The 20,695-nt window shown below is 32.9% G+C and overlaps 3 protein-coding genes across 5 annotated transcripts in view; 1 reads left to right on the plus strand and 2 right to left on the minus strand.

The window, feature by feature from the left end:
* The first annotated feature begins 851 nt into the window (after nt 1-851).
* LOC125061513 lies at nt 852-3,170 on the plus strand. The gene is made up of 2 exons (XM_047666989.1): nt 852-978; nt 1,544-3,170. Exons 1-2 carry the CDS (start codon nt 942-944, stop codon nt 2,953-2,955), a joined length of 1,449 nt encoding a protein of 482 aa, XP_047522945.1. The 5' UTR covers nt 852-941; the 3' UTR covers nt 2,956-3,170.
* A 687-nt stretch (nt 3,171-3,857) lies between these two features.
* Nucleotides 3,858-12,774, minus strand: LOC125061492 (protein PFF0380w). Its single transcript, XM_047666964.1, has 11 exons — nt 12,472-12,774; nt 11,563-11,715; nt 11,327-11,425; nt 10,713-10,829; nt 9,818-9,892; nt 8,768-8,859; nt 7,931-8,086; nt 7,256-7,311; nt 6,705-6,779; nt 6,175-6,299; nt 3,858-5,793 (listed from the first exon to the last, which is right to left on the minus strand). The coding sequence occupies exons 1-11, from the start codon at nt 12,679-12,681 to the stop codon at nt 4,165-4,167; spliced, it is 2,787 nt and encodes a 928-aa protein (XP_047522920.1). The 5' UTR covers nt 12,682-12,774; the 3' UTR covers nt 3,858-4,164.
* Nucleotides 12,775-17,492: 4,718 nt separating this feature from the next.
* Nucleotides 17,493-20,695, minus strand: part of LOC125061403 — a 30,295-nt gene continuing 27,092 nt past the window's right edge. For all 3 annotated transcript variants that reach the window (XM_047666848.1, XM_047666847.1, XM_047666846.1), the window contains 2 exons: nt 19,324-19,437; nt 17,493-18,739 (listed from right to left, as the gene is read on the minus strand). In XM_047666848.1, coding sequence (XP_047522804.1) covers nt 18,661-18,739; nt 19,324-19,437 — 193 coding nt within the window. In that variant the 3' untranslated portion in view covers nt 17,493-18,660. The remainder of the gene's footprint in view (nt 18,740-19,323; nt 19,438-20,695) is intronic.

Raw genomic sequence — 20,695 nt, forward strand, 5'->3', positions numbered from 1 at the left:
AATACTCTTATAAATGCACAAAAAAAAATGTTAGGCTTGATATCGCGGAATTTTTTGTTGATATTGATGTCTTCTATAAAACTGTAGTATATCACTTTGCTCTATTGTCAATAGTTGTCGCAACGTATGCGATTTAGGATTTTTTTTCTCTTTTACACCTTGGGTACACCATCGTAAATTCATACATAACGTATCTAACTTTTTTGAAATAATATTATATATTATATTATTATATATAGCCTATGTTCATCAGGGAAAACATAGGATTCTAACTAAATTAGTCCTGTTGTTTTGGAGCCTATACAATGCAAACAAACACATTTCCTCTGTATAATATTAGTGACATATTTGCAAACTTAAATCAATAGTTATACTTTGCAAAATAAAAAGTTAAATTGTGATGCTCGACAAAGTCCTTAAAAAATAGCTCAACTGTTATGCATGGTTTATAAATCTCATGAAATATTGCGTCATTCAGAGTTATCATATATACTTATATAGAACAGGAGCAAACGGGCAGGAGGCTCACTCAATTTTAAGTGATACCGCCGCCCATGGACACATCTTGCCAGTAGCCTCGCAAGTGCATTGCGGCCTTTTCAGAATTTGTACGCTCTTTTCTTGCCTTTTAGGACCCTACGTCGAATTGGTTCGGATATACCTACCGCCGATGGATAATCTAAATGCCAGAAGGCTCGTGAGTGCGTTGCCGGCGTTTTAAGAATTGGTACGCTCTTTTCTTGAAGGACCCTAAGTCGAATTGGTACAAAATACTTCAAACCTACTAAAAATAGTTGGCCAGCTTAGGATTATTGGGCGACGTCTTATTTCGACTGTATATTTTGATGAAAAATTGCTAGCAAAACCACGTGTAAAGTACTCTATAAAACGCATGAATCGTAAAATTTATTACACATAAAATACTGAATTGAAACAAGAATATGTTTTTCATACAAATTATAAATATCCTGGTAATATGTAAGATATCTTTTTATATGTTATGTATTATATTTCTCTTGAAATAGGGTTTCGGTATGTATCTTGGATAGATATTTAGGCTTGGTTAACCTAAAAATCATTCAAAAGGCCTTGGCGATGACGTAGGTACCTAATTGTCGAGTAGCCTTTCTACTTTCTAGTCTACTCTTTCCAGATTATGTTGTGCAGCGTTGGACTAGTGGCTACAGCGTGCGACTCTCAACCCTGAGATCGTAGGTTCGATCCCCGGCTGTTGCAACAATGGACTTTCTTTCTATGTGCGCATTTAACATTCGCTAGAACGGTGAAGGAAAACATCGTGAGGAAACCGACATGTCTTAGACCCAAGAAATCGACGGCGTGTCGACTGGAGGCTGATCACCTATTTGCCTATTACATACAAAATGATCATGAAACAGATTCAGAAATCTGAGGCCCAGACCTAAAGACGTTGTAGCACCACTGATTAGTATTATTTCCAGATTGTAGTTTTAGACTACTAAATCTCTTGAGTCAAGACTAACAATATTCGTTAACATGTCATTGAACCTGCACATAATTTCAGATATGGTTCGTCCATTACTTACAATTACTGTTGAAATCGACGGTCAAATCGATTTAGGTCAAGGTTGGCTACATCAATTTCCCATTTGGACACAAAAAGAAAAAAGATATTCACAATTCCTTCGAACTGACGAACCCAAATCTTATACATTATCTCCTACTGTCGGAGAAGAACAGCACGATAACACCGCATTACAAAAACTTATAGACAGTATTAACATATCTTCGAATATAAATAGCTTGCTCGACATCCAATCTAAGAAAACGAAAGAATATCAAAAACAAGATAAAAAGGAGAAAAACAGCAAAAAGAAAAACAAGAAAAGAGGAAAGAAAAAAACTAAGAAATACACATCTATAGAAAGTCTTGATCATGATAAAATAAATTTGGACGATGTTTCTCCAAAGATTCATGTTATACCAAGAAAAGGAGTAACAAGAGCAATAGAAATGGAGAGAAGTAAAGAGATCAAAGCACGTAAAATTAAAGAAGATACGAAAATAAACGATTTCATCCAACACATTTTTAAACAAACGCTCAAAGTATTTAATGATATTAAATCGAAAACAACGGATAGTAAACTAAAGCACGAAATTAATTCACTTAAACACACTTTCAATGAAAAATTTGGTAAATTTATATCAGAAACTTACAATCACACGCTAAGAACGAATTTAGGAAAACAGAAAATAATTCTTAATACAATTGATACATCTCATAAACTATTACAACGACTTATTAATAATTTATACAAAGATATGAATAAGGAATCGTTAAGAACACCGCTTAATGAAGTTAATGTATTCCAAAAAGAAGTAGATCGCGAAAGAGATCTAGAAAATAAACATGCGTGTAAGCAGTTTCGTATATGTCACCTTAATGATGAATTTAGTGACTTTGTTTCTGATATAATAGTTGTTATTTTACTATCAGATGATGGAAAAGTAAAACAGGCATCCGACGCTCTAACCGAGGCGGTTAAAAATACAAACTTTGATAACGTTCTTAATTACGATTTACAAAATAAACTCAAAAGCTATTTGGGCAATATAGAGAAATGGGATGCCTTCATGACGAGAGCTATGTTCATAGCTGTCAAAAGTCTAATAAAAAACAAAAATAAACCAATAGCGATTTATAATAGTCAAGACAATTATTTAGCTAATAAAACTATAGCTTTTCAAAACATTATCAATTTGGCTGATGAGAAATTACCCAAAAATGATAATGTCAACGAATGGGAGAAAATAAAAAAAGATTTGATCGATTGGAAAGAGGATAAAAATAAAGAACCTCTTAAAATAGCCGAGAATTTTGTTAGACATTTTAAAGAGAAAGTGTTGGATAAATTGGATTATGATGGCAGAAAGCAGTTTAATAAATCTATGGAGGTTTTATTGTCACATTTTTAACATTTCTGATTAAAATCTCTTTACATTGTCGAGTTTTAATATGAATAATTTTAATCGCTACTAAGAAGATTAACAATAAAAAATCTGAGAGACTACTCTTGTGAACTTTATGAAAAATATCAGTCGAAATCTTTAATCTTTCTTTTGCGAACTAGCGAACTGTGGAATCGACTCCCGGGGGGGTCTTCCCTCAGAGATACGACCTCCAAATGTTTAAAAAGCAAGTCTACTCCTCCCTCAAAGGCCGGCAACGTACCCACTAAAAATGGGTGTCTATGGGCTGCGTAGACTGCCCTTTTTGGTCGTCCCGCAAGCTCGTTTGCCCCCCTATTATATTTAAAAAAAAAAATCATAATAATGTTAACGATCATCTAACACTTGTAGACTATAAATTGTAAAAAACAGTTTTGCCAGGCCTTTAGTTTTTCATACACTTATAAATTGAAATATAACATTCTCGATTCCGATAATATCCATGTTTATATTCTTTATAAGTAACAGAAGTGTTACTAAGATTTAAGAAAACCACTACCCTTAATTTTATTTTAATTATAAGCTCAGGTTTTAAAAGAATAAAGCCAATTGAGACTTAGCTTCAAACAAAGTTTTTCATTTATTGTAACATCCCACCAACAACCGAACTTACATTTGTAACCAAACTTCTTAACCGATTTTTATGAATGTTTTTGTTATTATTTAGTAGGTCTAAGATACTTTACATACCCCTATATAACCCTTTTACCATTATATGTTAAATACATATATATAAGGTAAATGACTGAATTTAAATTAAATTTTGGTAAAATTCGGAGCCACTAACTCGGACACATGTTTGTTTCATTCAGTATTTTTTGATAACAGATGCAACTGCGAAATTGGACTCTATGGAAATAAAAAAACCATTAAAATATAACAATTTTTTATTTACATACTTTTCTCCTATGTCTATAATACACGAGCAATTTACAAAACAGATTGCTTCCAGGCTTGAATTAATATTTGTTGCTTTAAATATTTTTATCGACTATATGTACACTGTCAAACGCTTTACACAATTCACACACTCCCACACAATAAGTTCCATTCTTATTTTCATTGATGTCAATGTATCATTGTGAAGTAGATGCGGTTTAAATTCTATTAAGATTACACTTGTGTTTCTTGGATTACCACAAACAAATTTTAAAATTGTATAAAAAACAATAAACATCAATCTTCTAAAGTGAACTCTCCGTCTGATATGCTATCTAAATCCATAGATTTGTCTTGCAATAAACCATCTAATGTCATATTAGATTTTTCATTAACCATTTCATCATCACTTATGTCTTCTAAATCGTTGGCATTCATTTTGTCAACATCGATTGTTTTATGTCCCATTCTATGCACTGTATCAATTTCACCACCCATTATATTATTTTCGATCAGATCATTATAAATATCTAAATCATCGGTATCCAGAGAGTTTGCTTCAAAATTTACAGTTTTTGTTTTATCCTCAACTTTGTTTACGTCCGTCGTATATGGCGTTTCGTTTTGAATGTTTTCTTTTCCATTAATATTAAAATAATAAGGTACACTTAAAGAATGTTGGCTAGACGTTTCAGGTTCAATATTAATATCATTAATGCATTCTTTATCATAATCATCAGTCATATTTGTATTTGGCCTGATTTCCTTTAAAGTATCTTCCATAGCTTGAACATTGATATTTTTAGTATTAGTAGTACAACTATCTAAAACTTCTGTATCATTAGTATCTGTATTTACATTTATATTATCATTTCCTTTAACACAGTTTTCGTTAACTTCATCAGTTTTTTCTGTGTTTTGTTCAATCGAATTATTTTCTACCGCAATTTCACAGTCTTGATTACGAGGCACTGTCTCATTGCAAATACTTTGCACCAAACTTTCACATGTTTTCGATATCTCAGCATTTATATTAGGTTCGCTTTCATTTGATATTGCACCTTGTTTAAAAACATCATCAGTTGGTTCATTTTTTATATTTCCAGAACGTCTATTAACACAATCTTCCTCATCGTTATCATTAAGTATTTGAATTTCAAGTAGTTCAATTTCTGATTTTAATGTATTGAAATTGTCTACATGATTATTAGTCTTTTCAAAACTGAGTTTATCACTGCAAGATGTATTTTCTGACACGCCAATATTATTACTACATTGTCGGTTCTCTATCACGCTATTATTATCTGTACTTGGTGTAATTTTATGACTGAGATTGTAGTTCTCGGTAAACTGATTTGTATTCATTCCTGTAATACTCAAATTATGTTCTTCTGCCATCCTGTTTGTTTCAATTGTGTCATTGGTTTTACTTGGTCCATCACAATTAGTTTTATTAATTTCATTATTTAATGTATCAGTATCATCATTTAAATCTCCAATAACGCTAAATGTATCACTTTCGTTATCATTTCTCAAAATAGAGTCTGAAACATTATCACTCCAATTCTCTTTAATGTTATCAAAAATACTTGGAGACTCATTTGTTTCGCTTAAGTTATTTATAATCCTATCAATATTTAAACCGAAATCATCATAGAACGGTTTCACTTTCTTTCGCTTCCTTGGGATTTTTCCAAGGAATTTATCAGAGAATATGACTTTTATAGCGAGCGTCGACAGACTTTCCACTTCTCTTCTATCATCGCTCTCATTATCTGAGTCCCAATGTGAGAATTCTTCGATATCATCATTCATGTCGAATGCATCAGGAATTTCGGGGCAATTTATATCCACCATTCTGTTGCAACTTAGCAAAGAGTTGTTTTTGTTATAGGGATATAAACATGATCTATCCAGTCCGTAGGGCTGTAACAAAAAATATAAATTTTATATTTTCATACAGAATCGTACTCCTAGGTATAACCGACTTAAAAACAACGTTATTTTAAATTGTTCTGTGTGCTTATTATATTGTTATTAACCATTTCTTGTATAATTATACAAGATATCGCAGTAAAAGTAAAAAAATAGGACAACGCAAAGATCAGCTTGCAAGATATTTGCGTTAAAAAGCACAGAAAGGAATAACTAAAATTAATTCGACTTAGGGTCTTCTTGCGTTGCGACTTCTTAAAAGCCGGCAACGTACTTGCGAGCATTGGCACTGTGAGTGTCCAAGGTCGTCGGTGTCAATAGCTACCCAATTGTTAGATCGAAACAAACAAAATATCAGAAATGTTCACTTACACAGCATACATCCGAGACGTCATAATGTCCATTGTCATCTTTACTTAGAAGAGAATCACATCGAATCATGCGCACCTGTACTGGCTTCATTTCTCTCCTTACTGAAGACGGTATTTTCACCCTACCTGAAATTAAAAGAAAAAATTGTTGTAATTTTTGATGATGATATTAATGATGAGAGTAAATTTTTACGATGCGCACGCACATCGTCACAAAAAACCGACACCCTGAAGTTAGCTATAGTCAACATAGTAACGGGATAATGAGTTATACTTTTTCGTGCGTGCAGCTGGCGTTCATCGGCGTTATGATCATCAGGCTCACCTGATGTTAAATGATACCGCCGCCCAAGGACACACATTGCCAGTAGGCTCGCAAGTGCGTTGCCGGCCTATTAAGAATTGGGAGCTCTTTTTTTGATTCTAAAATCAAGAAAATGCTCGGACGCCGCTATCCCGTCTATGTCCAATGCTTTGGTGTGATAATTAAACGCGTTTAAATCGGGTAATTGTTCACTCTAAAAAACATACCTCCTCTACACGCAGCTTGATGCTTTACAAATGTTCTTTGTACTTCAATTAGTTTTCCGCATTTTCTACATTTACCTGAAATTATAACAAGATAAAACATTATTAAAGAAACCTAAATTATTTTTTTTATTTTATTTTATGGCTCTGACACGGTTTGTGCATTAGCCAGCGTCAAGTATAGGATTTTTTATAATTCGTGCTTGTCTTTAGAAATTCGACCGTGTCCTCCATGTACGGTTTAGGCACTTGCCCGGTACCGCACAACCGTCCCAAAGGCCGAGAACAAATTTTAATTAAATTAAAACTTGCCCTCGAACCGGGAATCGAACCCGGTACCCCTCACCTAGCTGCCACTTAATAAGACCGCTAGGCTATGAGGCCCCCAATTATTTATTTATTAACACTTTGTTGCATTAATAGTATATACAGGGTGGTCCAACTAGTGACTATGTTAAATCTTTAGTTAATTTACGACTTACGACTTTTTTTTTTGCACCTGTTTTGTGATATATAGTGTTTATATTTAAAAATTTAATATAGACAGCACTTACCGACAAAATTTGTTTCATCTTTACTCTCTGGAGTTTCTTTTTGTGGTTTAGTAACACTGAAATATAGAGGGCACTAAATTAAATTTTGCATCGTCAACACTACTATAATATTTATATATATATATTATACTTATATGGGTCCTGATAAATTTGGACTGATTTAAAAAGCTCGTCAAAAGCTGGTATCGTAGAAATCAGGTAAATGTCAAATGTCAGAAAATGACAATGACAATTAATTTGTGTTAAAGACTATGCTCTAAACAGATAAAGAATATAAAAAAATCAAGTCTTATTGATAATAATCATACAAACAACTAAATCAAATGCCGCATTCTTGGGCGGCAACACATTTGATAGCAATGTGAGTGTTGCATGAGCGGCGACATCTGTTATTTAAAATACTAAACTAAATACATAATAGTGTTATATTTTACAATAATTTGAATAAGCCAAGAAAATCAGTCAATTTATCCAAATTATAAATATTAACAAACAATTTTGTAAGTAAGAGCGATTGTTACTTACAAAATTGTGTCAGTTAATATTTTACTAATAACCCTAATTGATCTGAGCGGAGTACCTTTACTTATGATTTGAATTAATTGACTTGCTTTGTCAAAAATTGGATTTTTTTTTGTCAAAAATGAATATATTATTATTAAAAAAATGACTCACAGAATTTCAACTTTTTTGTGTCTCCTATAGTGATTGTTGAATGACGTTCCTTTTGGAAATTGTATCTTACAAACGTCACACTTCTGCATGTCATTTGTCTTAGAATTGTCAGAGACTTTGACACTTGACAAGCGTTTAGAACGAGGTTCTTCAATTCTGAAAAGATATTTTATAACCTTTATAAAGGAAGTAAAGGATAAAGTACCCCGAAGGGGCCTCATAGCCTAGCGGTCTTATGAAGTGGCAGCTAGGTGAGGGGTACCGGGTTCGATTCCCGGTTCGAGGGCAAGTTTTAATTTAATTTAAATTTGTTCTCGGCCTTTGGGAGGGTTGTGCGGTACCGGGCGAGTGCCTAAAACCGTACATGGAGGACACGGTCGATTTTCTAAAGACAAGCACGAATTATAAAAATCCTATACTTGACGCTAATGCACAAATCGTGCTAGAGCCATAAAAAAAAGTACCCCGAGATGGTTTGAAGTTTGAACCATAAAGAATGTTGTTTCTAAGTTGCTCATCAAACTCATGCTAGAATTTTTGCGGTACTTGTTAGACACAATATGTCTATTTATTTATTAAAAGATACGGAAAAATCACAAGTACATATAATAGAAGAAATATAAAATAAGTATAATATCCCAAAACATAGTTAAAATCAAAATGATCAGATGCAGAACTCTTATCACCCATTGCGGGATTGATTACTCCTGTTTTTGTCAAGATAAAATCTGCTGTCTGAGGGCTAGTGTTCACAATATTGTTTTTAGATTCTTTTACAAATCCCAGGTTATTTATCAAATTTTATTTATTAATAATGCAATATATTATAGAACTTACTTAATTTTTTTACTCTGCATCTCATTAGGAACAATTTCTCTCATCCTCTTTAATTTGGAACTAGCTGGTCCAGGTCTGACCTGTGATTCTTTCTGAAAAAAAAAAGGTATTGTCTTTTATTGACATAACCTTTACACATTTAAAGAAAAAACTTTTTAACCGGATTAAAGTTATGTATTATTATAAATTTACAATTATTTAACATAATTTTAAATTTATCCGACGTTTCGCGTGCTTACCTTAAGTTTTTTCTTTAAAAAAAGGTATTTAATAAATCCGCTTAATATATGTTATGACAATATTACACATGAGCAAAAATTCTAACATATATACAACTAGTGGACCTGACAGACGTCCTGTATGATATTTCAAGCGATTAGGATATTAAACAAAGTATGAAAGTACCGACTGCAGCGCCATCTGTCGGGCTAATTTGTAAATCTAAACCATCCAGGGCTCCACCCAAATGCATACAAAAAAAAAACGGTTCAGCCGTTAAGGAGCAGTTCAGTGACGAACACACGTACAGTAGAATTATATATATATATATATGTAAGCTATCCTATCTTTTAAGAAAGATCAAACTGTACACTGTGTGCAAATTTGATTGAAACCGGTTAAGTAGTTTAGGAGTCCATAGCGAACAAACAACGAGACGCGTAATATATATATTATGATAACTCAAAAAACACAACTTCACAACTCGAAAAAAAATGTAGTTTACTTCCCGCCCCACTTCAAGCCTCAATAATTGAAATCTCAACTCTTACAACTGGATAATTTACAACTTATAATGTCTATAGTTCTAAGATAAATAAGTTATTAACTTCAAGGATTAAATGTCAATGGAAGTCAAATTTAGTATGAATAACTCAAAACCCTGAATAAGTTAAAACTCGAACATCAGGGAGACAGAAACATTCCAGTTATAGAGAGATTTCTACTACAATATATTTTTAATAAAACTTTTACCCACACTAAACAACAAGTCAACATGCTTATAAATTAAATGTGCTATACAAAATTGATTAATGCTTTTCTCTAACATACCTTTGTTTCTAACTTATCTGATTTCACCTCACTCCTTAGACTGTTCTTTCTTTGTGGTGGTGATGGCTGTCTTTTCTGAAAGATCAAAACTGCACTGTATGGTATGAATTGTCTATATAAAGGTAGGAAAACCATCAATTCAGCTAGGGTTTAAATCAGTGATTCCCAAAGTGGTCTATATCAACCTCTAGGGGTCTATGACAACCTACAAGGGGTCTACGTCAGCGAATAAAAAATTGGGGGTCCATTAAATGAAAATGGAGGTCCACGATAGTGGATTTCAACACATACACTAATAGTACCTATTTACTTACATCATACTATCTTATAATATCAAAACATATGTTTTTTTTTATTTTTTATTATTATTAATCATACAATCAGTCTTTGCGACTATAAGTAGATACGTTGAGAGCTTTTTGACGTGTTAGGCGCTACTCCCAGCGAAGCCTGCCTATTCTTATTTAAACTCAGTCTGTTGGGTTGTCCTGATCAAAAATGTCTCGCCGCTTTTTTAGTCGTCGAGTAGTTTCTGGTATAGTTAGCTGTCCTGCTAGCTGATTGGGGTGCTTTTGAAGTCTTAGTTTGTAGTTAACATATGTAACATTTCAAACAAACAGATACAAAATTTTATTTAGAGTAGTTTTAATTTAAATTCAATTAATAAATGTATAAATTAACATGTGTTTTTACTTTAAGTTTTTAACACTAAACTTCACTACAGTTAAAAATTTACAGGAAATAAATATCAGGTAAGTAGGGGGTCTACCCAACACGGAAAAACATGGCAAGGGGTCTACGACACAAAAAAGTTTGGGGAACTCTGGTTTAAATGGCCACTTTCAAGTATAGTCGTGCATTACATTATAAACATAATATAAGCCAAAATTCTCACCGGTGTCTTCCTATCTTCTCTAGTTCTACTACATCGAGAGCGTAATGGGACAGATAAAGCTGGGTTTGATGCGATTAAATCACGAAGTTCTTTTTCTGCCCTAGATTCTTTTTTTATCTGAAATAAATCATCTATATTATACATTAATACTAATTCTACTAGATATTTTTGATTAACTTAGCCTCTAGTGTAAACTAAATAACAGTGTGCTTGTGTCTGATGAATGCATCTTGAGTTATAACCCAAGTAATTCCCAAATTGATATTATTTTTAAATTATACATGTTAAAAATACCTAAAAAGATATTTATGATTAGACATAAATAGTAAGAAATCATTGGTATATAAATGTTTTCAGGTTATAACTAATATCATAATGGATTGCTCAAACAACTAATTTTGTTTAAAATTATAGAAGAACTTATAGAACAAAAAAAGGTTACTATTTACCATTATACAAAAAAAAATTAAGTGTGTAATATGAAGTTTACACACTGGCTTTAACATCAATTTCACAAAAATTTAGAAAATACTACAACTCTCTAGAAGTACAAAGTATAGAGTTTACACAATATATTTTTCATGAAATATCTAGTAACAATTTATCTTATCTACCTCCTTTTTTATTTCATTTTTAACCACCTTCACTTCTTTTGCTTTATTTATGGACCCCTTCCCTGTTCCGTCTTTAAAAATTGGTTCTGTAGAATCTATCTGAAATTTAAGAACAATTTACACTCAGATGATCTATGATTGACTGCAAAATTTCACTATAAATAATAATAACCTAACCTTTTCATTTCTCTTGAAGCTCAGGCTATATGAAAAGGTTGGTAAAAATAAGTACTAACCACTTTTTTCCTGATCACTGGCATTGGTAAACCCAATCTCATTCTGGTCCGTTTGATGGTCTGTTTGCACATTATTAAGAAATCATAGAAATCACATATTTTGTCAGCACACCGTCCACAAATAAGGGGTGGCATCATGTCATTTTCTTGTACCTGAAAAATAATGTTTTGACTAAATATTATTCCTAAAAACAAATCTTTGTTGACATTGTTTTGTCAACACATTTATTTTAGAATCGATATACAGTGTAAACTCTATATATGACACTCAAGGGACTGAGCAAATTTTGACCTTACAAAGAGTTTTTGTTAAATGGGAAGAAGAAAAATCTGTATTACAAAAAGAAAAAGTTAATTTCAGACTAGTTAGTAATTACATAAAAAAACAATCCTCATTTTGTTTGATATCTTTTGCCGCACCAGTATTTATGTTGTATATTTTACTTATTTAATTCATGTATTGCAATATTGAGGCATCTTCGTGATAAAGCAAGCCCAATTTGTAAACAAGAGCCGACAGTCAGACTAGGACAATAAAGCGACAAAAGAATGTACACAGCTCTTCAGTTTTAACTAATTTCGGCAACTTAGAAAGCACTTTTAGTATTTAATTGGTCTCGTTATTGAGAGTGGGTGTAATGCTATGTAGAGTGTATATATGGAAGACAAGCTAAACCAACCAAAGCCGACTGATTACGAAGCTTTAGGGAATTTGTCGTTATATAGAAAGACATTACATAGAGTTTACACAGTATATTTTATGCAACAAATAAAAGGTAATTTGGCCTATTAGTAATTTGTATGCCTTGCCTTAGCGTTTATAAGTTGTTTGGTCATAAAAACACAAACGGAAACGTTGATTTAAAAAATATTTAAGGGCGATGTTATTATAAAACATTTTTCCTTTACCTCTAGCTGCAAACATTCCTGTATTTTTGTTTTCAATTCAACTTCTGTATCTTCTATTGGAATAATATTTTGAACGATAGGCATTTTGTAACCTGTACTAGCTCCACAAAGACGGCATGAACGGTAAATTTCATAGATGGCATCTTTCTGTAGTGAACTTAGGTAATTTTGTGTTTTCTCGGTTTTAACTTTTGATTTTTGTTTATTCATTTTAGAATATTTTGTTTTTACGAAACACAAAGATAGTTTGAGGTCTAGCCGCTGCTAATTTCTTGTTTGTTACATGTTTGATGTTTCGCAGTCCACTTCTGACTTCAAACTTTCACTAAAACGATGAGTGATGACGTTGACAACATAGTTCTAGTATTTTGGTCTGATACAAGTTCGGTGACAGTACATGTCCCAAAGATATTGAAACTCGTTGTAGATTTACAATAAACATAAAATCATTTTTAATAGATTAAGTCGAAATTTACATAAAAAGCTGTAGGAGTCACATTTTATAACTCGAGTTGCTTACTTCAAGTCTATATTTTTAAATAAATATTTTGCTTTAATTTAAGTGCGCCGACATAGTATTTCTTCGCAACATAATTTACTAATTTTGGGTCTACATGTTGCCATACTGTATACTAGACAGATCTATATTCGCAGGTCATACTAAAACAGATAAACCCGCGCTTCTATTGAAACTGTGTACAGATACCGGCAAACATCTTGAACAAATGTCCTTGCCTGCGCAGAAGCGATTTTTAGGTATCACTGGGATGGGGGGGCGGCGGCGGGAGAGTGATGTGTCGATCGCGTGATTGGTAAATCATTAATCAGTTGACATTCGTGTCCTCGTGTGTGTGTTTGTATGTGTACGATGCGCAAACTTTCCCACACTCTCTTGTTTAATGCTCAAGAAGTTTGCCGGTAGGTATCTGTAATACGATTCATTTCCTAAATAAGAAAAGAGGAAAGAAGTATATATATCTCATTTTCGTGCACTTTAAAGTTGCCAATTTAAATTATTCAATGCTCCAATATCTATGGTAATTATCTACATTATTATTATTATATTACATTTCGTGTATTTGGGGATTTTATTTGCAACTTTCTCTTTGACAATAATGTATATATATAATATAATGAAAATGGTCTTCGTTTGACGCTCAATCACGCCTAAACCACTGATCGTATCGACATGAACGAAATTTTTCCTAGATGGTTTATGGCTATTTATTTATTAAATTCCAACGTTCCTTCATTTTTTTATTGCTGTTTTACTTTTATGAAAATTTATCCATACGGACTTTACCGCGGAAACATTCGGGGAGGCTTCCTAAAACCTCTAAACGTCAACATCTGTTAAAAACTCGATTTTCGAAATATTTCAATTTTCTTAGCGGGAAGTTAAAAAGAAGAATAATAAAAATATGAAAATAAAATAAAATAATGAAACATAAAATTTATTTTAATTCGTCCAGCAAAGCGGGCGCGAAACGGCTAGTCGTCATATATTTCAAAAGTTTAAAACCATAACGAATTTTTCACCTAAACCTTCCTTTTGGTTATAACCCTACAATAATGTTCGGTCGTTTTTGTTTTTATCGCGTTCACAGACAGGGAGACGTTGTCGGGGGAATATTGTAAAACTTCATTTTACAATATTTAAAAACTTTAAGGACGATAGTTTGACGCCTCATGAAAATTTATGGTATATACCCTAGATATCTGAAGTCGATTATATAGAAGTGATAAAACTTCACACATATTATAATGAATTAAAACTTCATTATAAAACCGTGTAGTAATTTGTTTTCAATCATGTAACATTAAAATTACGCACTATAAACTCAAATCAGTAGATACTTAGTTCAAAATAAAACATGATATTGCCAGTGCTTATGTGTAAGTATTTCTTAATATTTATTATCATTTTAATAATTACTACGCAGTGAAATTAACTCGTGTTGGTACGGCGAAGGAAAACGCACATAAAAATATTATCTTTACAAAGTGTGACACACGCCTACGTCAAAAGGGTATTGGAGTTTGACATAATATGGCAGTTGGCCTTGGGGCTTAGACAAGATGAAAATTACAGATCATGTCGTCAAATTTTAATACAAAATTAGTTTTCCACTTTCTACCTATACTACAGTTAAAGCATCTTGACTAAGCCCCCTTATTTCAGAATCTTACCCTTAGCGCGGACTACAACTCTCGTATGTCAAAAGTCATTTTCATCAGTTTTTGATATATTATCTGTAATACCAGTGTACACACTTATTTTAGTTAAACAGTAATTTTTTTTAATCTAATAATTAAATAATGAGCCCTTGCAGTTGTTTTAAAAAAATTTTATTAAAGGTTATTTTATTTTACAGGTCTTCTGTCAGAGATTCTAGCATATCAAAGACATGACAACTTTTATGATAGAAATTATAACCAGCGAAGTATTAACCAACATTTCTTTGGCAACAATTTCAGTGAAGACGAAATAAACGCGATAAATGAATATAAAAAGGGAATGAACTTTCGCGCCTCGGCGAGACATAAAATATTCGATCCACAATTTGAAAATAGACGTGTTTTCGGATGGATAAAAAAGCTATTCAAAAAAAATGAAACAAAAAACTTAAACTACGAAGATTTAGTTAACAATAAAATATTTTATTTGCACTTAACAAGAAATTTAACGGATAATTTATCACAATTGACAAACGTTTTAGATAAATTCACAAATTCACTGAAAGATCAGTCAATAATAAGTCCGGCGTTTCGAAAAACGCGGTCTGTCAACGATAGTGAAATTTTGGAGGCAGTTAACACAGGTAATAAAACCGCAGATAACGTTACTACCACAGAATACATAGAAACAGAAGAAAACATTACAAACAGACTACGAACGCTTAATACGTTAGATTTTAAACTAAAATTGTTATCCTCTATTAATGATACGTTAAATATTGTTTTGTATAAATTTAAGCCGGCGTCGAATGCGCAAGAGGTCTTCGGAGACAATCTTCTATTTAATGTTGGGTTTTTGTCCGGTAGTGCCAATACTCTAAAAGCATTTATTGATGAATTGCAAGATATTTCTAGAAAAAGCGTTATAATAATGGATGAAAATTATGTAATGCAGTTGTATGACACTGTAAATAAAATTAATGGGGTATCTGACAAGCTTCTGAACAAATTAAATTTGTATATAGATAAAGCTACGAGCGAACTGGATAAAAATTAATAAAATTGCTTCTTAACTGTCCATAATATTTTTTACACACTTGCATTAGAGGTTGTTCAAAAATTATTAAAAAGTTTAAATACTTTAAAATAATTCAAGGACCAAGGTTGCTTCTGTATTTGAATAATTTTAAAATTAGTTTACAAAGGTTCTCAAATAAAAGCCACGCAAAGGAAAACTTTAGTTTTAATCAGTCCAAACAAAGATTACATTAATAACTACATTTTGTCAACCACAGACTAACATTAAAGATGAATAGTTGAGAGAAACTCACTTTTCGGCAGGCGTTACACACTAACGCGAAACGTATTTATATGAAAATGGTCACGCGACAAAAAAGTGAGCAAATTTCATTCCCATACAAATTCGTGTACCGTTAGTGGATCACATCCGTCGATGTGAGTTTGTCTCAAACACAAGGGGGCGATATTTTTAGAATCAGCGTTAGGGAGCGTTCAAGTATTACGTAACGCAATTTTTGGAGATTATTGACCCCCCCCCCATGTAACTCGCCGTAACGTTTTTCAGTACGCAACTACAGTACTGTACCCAAGTATAGTAAAACGTTTCGTGACCACCTAGTGACTCTTTAGTTACTATTATGTGGTGTAAGTCGAAAAAAATATTAACAATAACGCGTAATTTAATCCCCGCCACGCATCGTAACGTTTTACAAAAGGACCCCCCCTCCCAAAATTCGTTACGTAATACTTGAACGCTCCCTTACTACTCTGTAACCTCCAATATCTATCCCGACGGTTTGATGCAGTTGATATTATGTCCCAACTTGTGGTACAAATACTTAAACATTAAAGTTGGTTCACTATCGCTATTAAACTCTTGCTGGATATTTGTAAGTTAAAATAATGTTTTATTATCACAAATACCAAATAGTATCAATCAAATATGTTGCACTAGCCTAGATCTTATAATTTGAGGGTACTAGAAATCATAATTTAAGTACGTAATTATAACTTAAAATAACTGGAGATCTCTGAGGAATCCATCTTGGTATACAGTTTCTTATTTTATTCTCTCTTAATAAAATGGGGACAATCAGATACTTAAATCTATAGGTATAAAAGAAAGTCGTGTTCGTTATACTATTTATAACTCAAGAACGGCTGAACCGATTTGGCTGAAAATTGGTGGGGAGGTAGCTTAGAACCAAGAGACGGGACGTAACATAAAACGTGGTATAACAAAACGCAACAAACAGAAAAACTAAAAATTTATAAGTCAAAACATCAGTCAAGCCGTTCGTTTGTTAAAAATTATATAACAAAAAGCTATTGACAGCTAAACGTAATGTTATCTATGGTTAAGTATGATTGAAAATTTGACAATTAGAAGTTTTGAAGTTGATGTGTTTATTTCGATATTATCATTAACAATGCCGAGACGATCGAATCTTTACCGACAAAGCCGTAATGCAATAAATGGGTGGACCGAATTTGACGAGAGCTTAAGTGGATTCGAGAATAGTTCAGATTATTTACAATTACATGTTTTTTTTAGTTTGAAATTTTGTATTTAAGATGTGTGTACAGGACAAAGTATTTGGTCCGCTAGTACGTTATAAACAGGATAATACACGTGTGAAAATGACATGAGAACTTAAGAAGGCGCTGCGCTAACCAGATCCATGCAAATTCCTCACAATCGAGTAGCCCGCAATATCGCAGCACAACTCACGAGGGGACTCTTTGTATTGAAGAAGTCCGCCAAGCAACCGGGAATATACAATATGAATACATTATTGTGTAGGAATAATAATAACAAATAATTAACACAGGAAGGTTTCTAAAATGACTCGGCGTAAGGTCTCCATGGAGTTACTGAAAATGTACACCGAGTCATTTTCCATCACAGCTTTATTGTAAATCCAACAGAATCTGTTACAGGACCATTTAACGCACAAAAGTTTCTTATACTTAGTAAAAAAGTCTGTGGTCAGTAGTCTTACAATAAAATAATTTATCCTTAAACATACTATAAAGAAGATTGTTATAATCTATAACACACTACTGTAACTATACTTTGTTATATTTTAAAATAGCCTCAGAATTTATGAAAATACTATGTTAACCTTAACATTTTCAAACAAGAGTCGAATTGACTCCTATATGTCAAATTATTTTGACAGTTCTAAGTCATACTTAGCATTTTGACGTGTGTCAAAATTCTTTCCGTAAATAGAAGTCGTACTTCGCTAAGTCTCACTTTAGAAACTGAGAATTAGATGTGAACTTAGTTAAATAAGTAACAACAAATGTTTATAATCTTATACAAAGATGAAGTAGTCATTAAGTTTTCATTACAGATAAGTATCGTTATCCTAATGGAACACATATCAAAATGTTACAATCCATTGTCAAGAGTTAGTCTAAAGATATAATTTATCTATAAAAAATATGCTTAACTTAGATAGATTAAAACAATTAGTATTCATTTATCTGTCAACCCGTAGTTGACAGAAAAATAAACAAGCCATAGGCTTATTCTGTGGACTTCTTATTTTCTGTTGACATTAAATTTATATGTTAAACTTATGAACTTAAATTAAAAATAACTTAACTTATTCTTAGCCAAACCTTTTTATTTAAATACTTCTTACCAATCAAACACATTGAACAATCACTTTACTTTAAACTTTACACAATTTGAAAGAAAGAAACAAAAGTATCGAGTATTTGGTTTTTATGAGTTAAAGAGTATTTTATAAATGCATTTATACAGTATTGTATTAAACAGTTTTTAAACGATGAACAAATGTAACTCAAAATTGTTTATGGTCTGAGATAAAAAAGTTCAGACCATAAATAAAAAAAAAAAGTTACTGTTTGTTGAAGATGCTTTACAAAAATGCAATTTTTATTATTTTCTAGGTTGTTGTAAATGCAGAATGCAAAGAAATGCAAATGAGACCATTTATACAAAAACTTAATTAAATTTTACGTCGAATTTTTAGCTTTTCTCAACGGCTGTAATATCGAATCTAAAACGACCCCGGCCGCATTGGATTTGCTGCATCTGAAAAATATAAATTTTAATTTAATTATTAGGACCTACGTCGAAATACTCGAAGGGGTCGCGAGTGGGTCGCCGGCTGGTACGATTTTTCCGAAGGACCGAAGTCGAAATGTATAGATTCGTGTGTAGTTCACCAGCGGATAAATATTTTTTGAAGAACCTAAGGTCTATAAACATCTATAGTTTTCCCATAATTTCACGTGTCACGTTGTTTGTCCGCTATGGACTCCTAAACTACCGAACCGATTTCAATCAAATTTGCACACCGTGTGTAGTTTGATCTATCTTAAAAGATAGGATAGCTTACATCTCAATTTATACCCGCAATATTATTTTATTGCAAAATATTTGTTCATAATTTGTCACAATTCCAACAGATGGAGCTGTGTTGAAAGTACCAACGTTTCAAATAAGCTACAGTTTAATTGTATTACCACCAATAAAGCATGGTGGTCCCCATGACTGGTGTTCTCTTACAGTTTCCCTTGAATAGTTTACTACTATGTTATATGTAATATAACTAAAACCTTAGCCACAGCAACGCTTGGCCGGTCTGCTAGTAATATATAAGGATAAATGCATACTTTGGAAACATATCAGCACACCTCAACTCCGTCCAGCCAGTCAGTGCTTCATACAACATTGTGTCCAGCGCCCGGTCTGCTACCAATTCACCGGCTAACATTCTTAGGGCTAATCTGAAATATGAATTGCTTTAAAATCTGGATTGTTTTTCCGATCAATCTATCTTTAGATAAAAATCGACGTTAAGGCTTTCTCCTCATTATTTTGTGTGTTTTTCGTTAATAATAAATGGTATGTCAATGTCCAAAACATATGGATTTTGGGGTACGGATGGAATATTTAAAGCTAAGTTTCCAGTTTGTTACCCTTAAACCTTGCTAAATAGTATCGGGCCCAGTCTTAATGTACAGCTGTGAGGCTTGGACGTTAACCGAGAAGAAGAAGCTACTGGTGGAGGAACGCAAAATATTGCGTAAAATCCTGGGGCCTACAAGGACGGGTCATGGAGAGTCCGAAATAGAAGAGCTGGTTGTTCAGCTCAACATTATAGGTGTATATGAGGTCCATCGACTAGGTTGGCTGGTGCACCTTGTGGTTGGAGACCAGTAGGTCGGCTTTGGTACCCCTGGATCGACAGAGAACCTGCTGCAGCTGAAGGTAGGCAATTGGGAGGTCGCACAGGACAGCGCTGGAAGAATTTCATTCCGGAGACCAAAAGACAATTTGGGTCGCAGAGCCAGTGAAGAACTGATGAGACCAAGCCATAAAAATCTAGTTAATCAACCTTCGGTAGTCATAGGAGGAACAAGATGAGCAAAATACAGCACAGCGCAACTGTGAAACAGGAGACAATGTATCGGTACCAAGGATTTCATTGATATCTTTCGTGTATTTTTTTAATATCAATCTTCCCTTAACATTGAAACAAAGAGCGTTTCAGTTTAACCCTTAATGTTGACATTAAACACAATATTACTTGACGTTAATTATTTAATACATATACACGAAGCACCAAGTCATTGTTTAGAAGCGCGGCATCCAAAATTAAAATAGCCATGCTGATCGCCAACCTTCGCAAGGAGATGGCACTATAAGAAGAAGATATACACAATATATTTGAAGAAATAATTATACTTCTTTTATATTGTTAATTATTGGTCATGGGTCAGAAGTGACGTTTTTTTTTTATTTTATTTACTATACACCCCTACACACGTTTTTCATTACTCACACTGCTAACTTTAATATTATTATTATTATTTTCTACTTAATATTATTATTATTTGCTACTGAGGCGCAAACTAGCTTACGAGGTCTCGGGCAGAATGACCAGCGCTGTGGAACTTTTTGCTCCTCAGCATAATGCTGAGCCAGGGCCAATAACAACCACAGCACACACACATTGCACACTTGAAGCGAACCGAATGGCAA

Source organism: Pieris napi, chromosome 23, assembly GCF_905475465.1.
Source record: "Pieris napi chromosome 23, ilPieNapi1.2, whole genome shotgun sequence".
Taxonomy (NCBI): Eukaryota; Metazoa; Arthropoda; class Insecta; order Lepidoptera; family Pieridae; genus Pieris; species Pieris napi.

Bases quoted from the DNA above. Each gene is read 5' to 3' on its own strand.
- LOC125061492 (XM_047666964.1), bottom strand. From the start codon at position 12,681: ATGAATAAACAAAAATCAAAAGTTAAAACCGAGAAAACACAAAATTAC. The intron at 9,893-10,712 runs GTGAGAATTTTG...TTGATCTTTCAG, and splicing joins GAGAAGATAGGAAGACACCG to AAAAGACAGCCATCACCACC. The intron at 8,860-9,817 runs GTATGTTAGAGA...TTTTTTTTTCAG, and splicing joins CAGATAAGTTAGAAACAAAG to AAAGAATCACAGGTCAGACC.
- LOC125061513 (XM_047666989.1), top strand. From the start codon at position 942: ATGTTTTTCATACAAATTATAAATATCCTGGTAATAT. The intron at 979-1,543 runs GTAAGATATCTT...ACATAATTTCAG, and splicing joins TATAAATATCCTGGTAATAT to ATATGGTTCGTCCATTACTT.